Source organism: Procambarus clarkii, chromosome 62 (assembly GCF_040958095.1).
Source record: "Procambarus clarkii isolate CNS0578487 chromosome 62, FALCON_Pclarkii_2.0, whole genome shotgun sequence".
Taxonomy (NCBI): domain Eukaryota; kingdom Metazoa; phylum Arthropoda; class Malacostraca; order Decapoda; family Cambaridae; genus Procambarus; species Procambarus clarkii.
Window position 1 is genome coordinate 5,226,068 of NC_091211.1, and position 2,675 is coordinate 5,228,742.

Here is a 2,675-nt window from a genome sequence, read left to right on the forward strand (position 1 = left end):
GACTACGGGAATTAAACCTCACTTCGTTGGAAGACAGAAGACTTAGGGGGGACATGATCACCACATTCAAGATCCTCAAGGGAATCGACAGGGTTGATAAAGACAGGCTGTTTAACACAAGGGGCACACGCACTAGGGGACACAGGTGGAAACTGAGTGCCCAAATGAGCCACAGAGATATTAGAAAGAACTTTTTTAGTGTCAGAGTGGTTGACAAATGGAATGCATTAGGAAGTGATGTGGTGGAGGCTGACTCCATACACAGTTTCAAGTGTAGATATGACAGAGCCCAATAGGCTCAGGAACCTGTACACCTGTTGATTGACAGTTGAGAGGCGGGACCAAAGAGCCAGAGCTCAACCCCCACAAGCACAACTAGGTGAGTACCACCCTCCCTCCCACAGCATTACTCCTCCCTCCATGGCGCACAGCGCTAAATATCACCACAATCCTGCTATTATCAGAACCCTGGTCAGTTTTATCACAGTCAGTGGTCTTCTGTAATAATATCATCGCTACATAATAGCATGAACAAGTATATTATGGCATTTTTAGGCGATGCTGTGGTCACAAGCTGAACAGCAGTGCTGTGAGTTCATGCTGTGTGCGTCATGCTTGGTTGCTCACTCAATACTGAGGCCCCTAACACCCGGGAGTTTGGCCCACGATTTTTTTTTTAAATGGCGTCTGTTTACAAGAGCCCTGATGAAGGTGTGGTGAACCCCGTGTATCCGCGGGCCGTTTAAATCTTGCGTAGTACTCCAAAGCATCACATGATGCGATGCGCAATTTACTGCAAGTCGGTCAAAGCATCATATGATTAAGAAAGTAATTATTAATTGAAGGCACCAAACCGGGAAGTATACTGCAAGTTAAGAAACTTGCAGTATACCATGCCAGAGTCGTCCCGTGTAACTAGAAACCTATGCTTCGCAATTTTGGAGGTAAGTTATCCTATTTTTTTGTTTGTGCAGTGAGGCCATGCAAATTTTCAGTGTTGTGTCAATTTAAAGTGAAGTGTGTAGTGCCATGCCAGTCTGTTTAATTATTTTAGTCAGTAAAGTGCCAAGTGTTTGTTAACAATGGAGGATCAAGTGGTGTCGCTGTTGGCTAATCCAGATTTTGAGGGAATTAAAAGCCTAAAAAAGTCTGCCTAAATAAATATGGCAAATAAGTTAGAATTAACAGCCAACAATAAAAGGAATAAGGCACAAATTCTGAGAGTCATAGTGACCCATTTAGTAGAAAATAGTGAGTTAGGAGAAGAATTTCTGGAGGAAGTCAAAGAGGAGACTAGTGAGCAAATTGCTTTAAGACGTCTTGAGTTAGAAGTGCAAGTAGCATATGCTAAGCTTGAAGCTAGAGAGAAAGAATGTGAGTTTGAAAGGCAACAGAAAATATTAGAAGCTGAAGCTCAACAAAGAGAGATTGAAGCTCAAAACCAACAGAAAATATTAGAGGCTGAAGCTCAACAGAGAGAGCTTGACGCTCGAAGGTTAGAAATTGAAGCTAAGGCTAGTCAACTACAGTTAGAAATTGAGGCACAAAATCATAGTTTAGTAGCTCAGCTGCAGTTAGAAGCAACAAAGAAACAGCAGTTAGAAATTCAAAAACAAATGGCTGAGGCTAACAACAGACTTGAATCACAGCGTTTGGCATCTGGGCATGGTAATACAAGCAATATTCATAATAGTAATGATAGTAATCCCATTAGAATAAATAAGTACACAGAGTTACCCAAGTTCAATGAGGAGGACCCTGAGGTTTTCTTTTCACATTTCTCTAAAATTGCAGTCAGTATGAACTGGCCAATGGATCAATGGGTTGCAATCATGCAAAGTCAATTAAAAGGGAGAAGCCAGGAGGTTTTTGCATCCTTGCCTGATGAAAATAGTTTTGACTACGAGTTAGTTAAGAAAAGCATCTTAAATGCTTACCAGTTAAATCCTGAAGTACACAGACAAAAGTTTAGAAACTTAAAGAAGGCAAGTGAACAGACAATTGCAGAGTTCAACCGGTTAAAAACCAACTACTGTAATAGATGGCTTAAATCACTCTATATCACAGATTATGATGCACTTAAGAATCTTCTTATAACAGAAGAAGTGTTGTCATGTCTCCCAGACAAATTATCTACTTCTATGGCAGAGCAGAAAAACTCAACAGATATTTATGAGCTGTCTAAGCTCGCTGATGAGCATGAGTTTTAACTAAGGCCCAGTTTAAGGCCCAATCACCCAAGTTTAACCGTAGAGTAATTTACAATGCTCACAGAACTCCTTATCAGAACCAATCCAGTACTAGTGCTCCAGTTACTCCCATGAACTCTTCTCTTACAAAACCTAATCCTGCTACTTCATTGTCAGGAATATCAAATATTAATAATGTTAATTCTAAACCTACAGTTGGTTCCACGGGTGTGTTAACTGTAAGGTCCTGTTCCCATTGTAAGAGAAAAGCCCATGTGATAAATTCTTGCTTTATATTGCACCCCGAGTTACGACCAACTGGTCTCATTTATTGTAGAGGTGTGCAGAATAAATTAACTAATGAACATGTAACTGTAAACCCCAATTGGGTGAAACAGTATTCTCCATATATGTCTTCAGGTGAAGTTTTGTGTGTTAATGGGAAATGGAAGCCAGTGGTTCTTCTTCGTGATACGGGTGCTTCCC

General features: G+C 40.6%; 1 protein-coding gene across 1 annotated transcript; it reads left to right on the top strand.

Annotated features, from left to right (window-relative positions):
* Nucleotides 1–1,163: 1,163 nt before the first annotated feature.
* Nucleotides 1,164–2,210, top strand: LOC138354239 (calponin homology domain-containing protein DDB_G0272472-like). Its single transcript, XM_069308127.1, has one exon. It carries the CDS (start codon nucleotides 1,164–1,166, stop codon nucleotides 2,208–2,210), a length of 1,047 nt encoding a protein of 348 aa, XP_069164228.1.
* The last annotated feature ends 465 nt before the right edge of the window (nucleotides 2,211–2,675 follow it).

Coding starts and splice junctions, on each gene's coding strand:
- LOC138354239 (XM_069308127.1), top strand. CDS start 1,164: ATGGCAAATAAGTTAGAATTAACAGCCAACAATAAAAGGAATAAGGCA.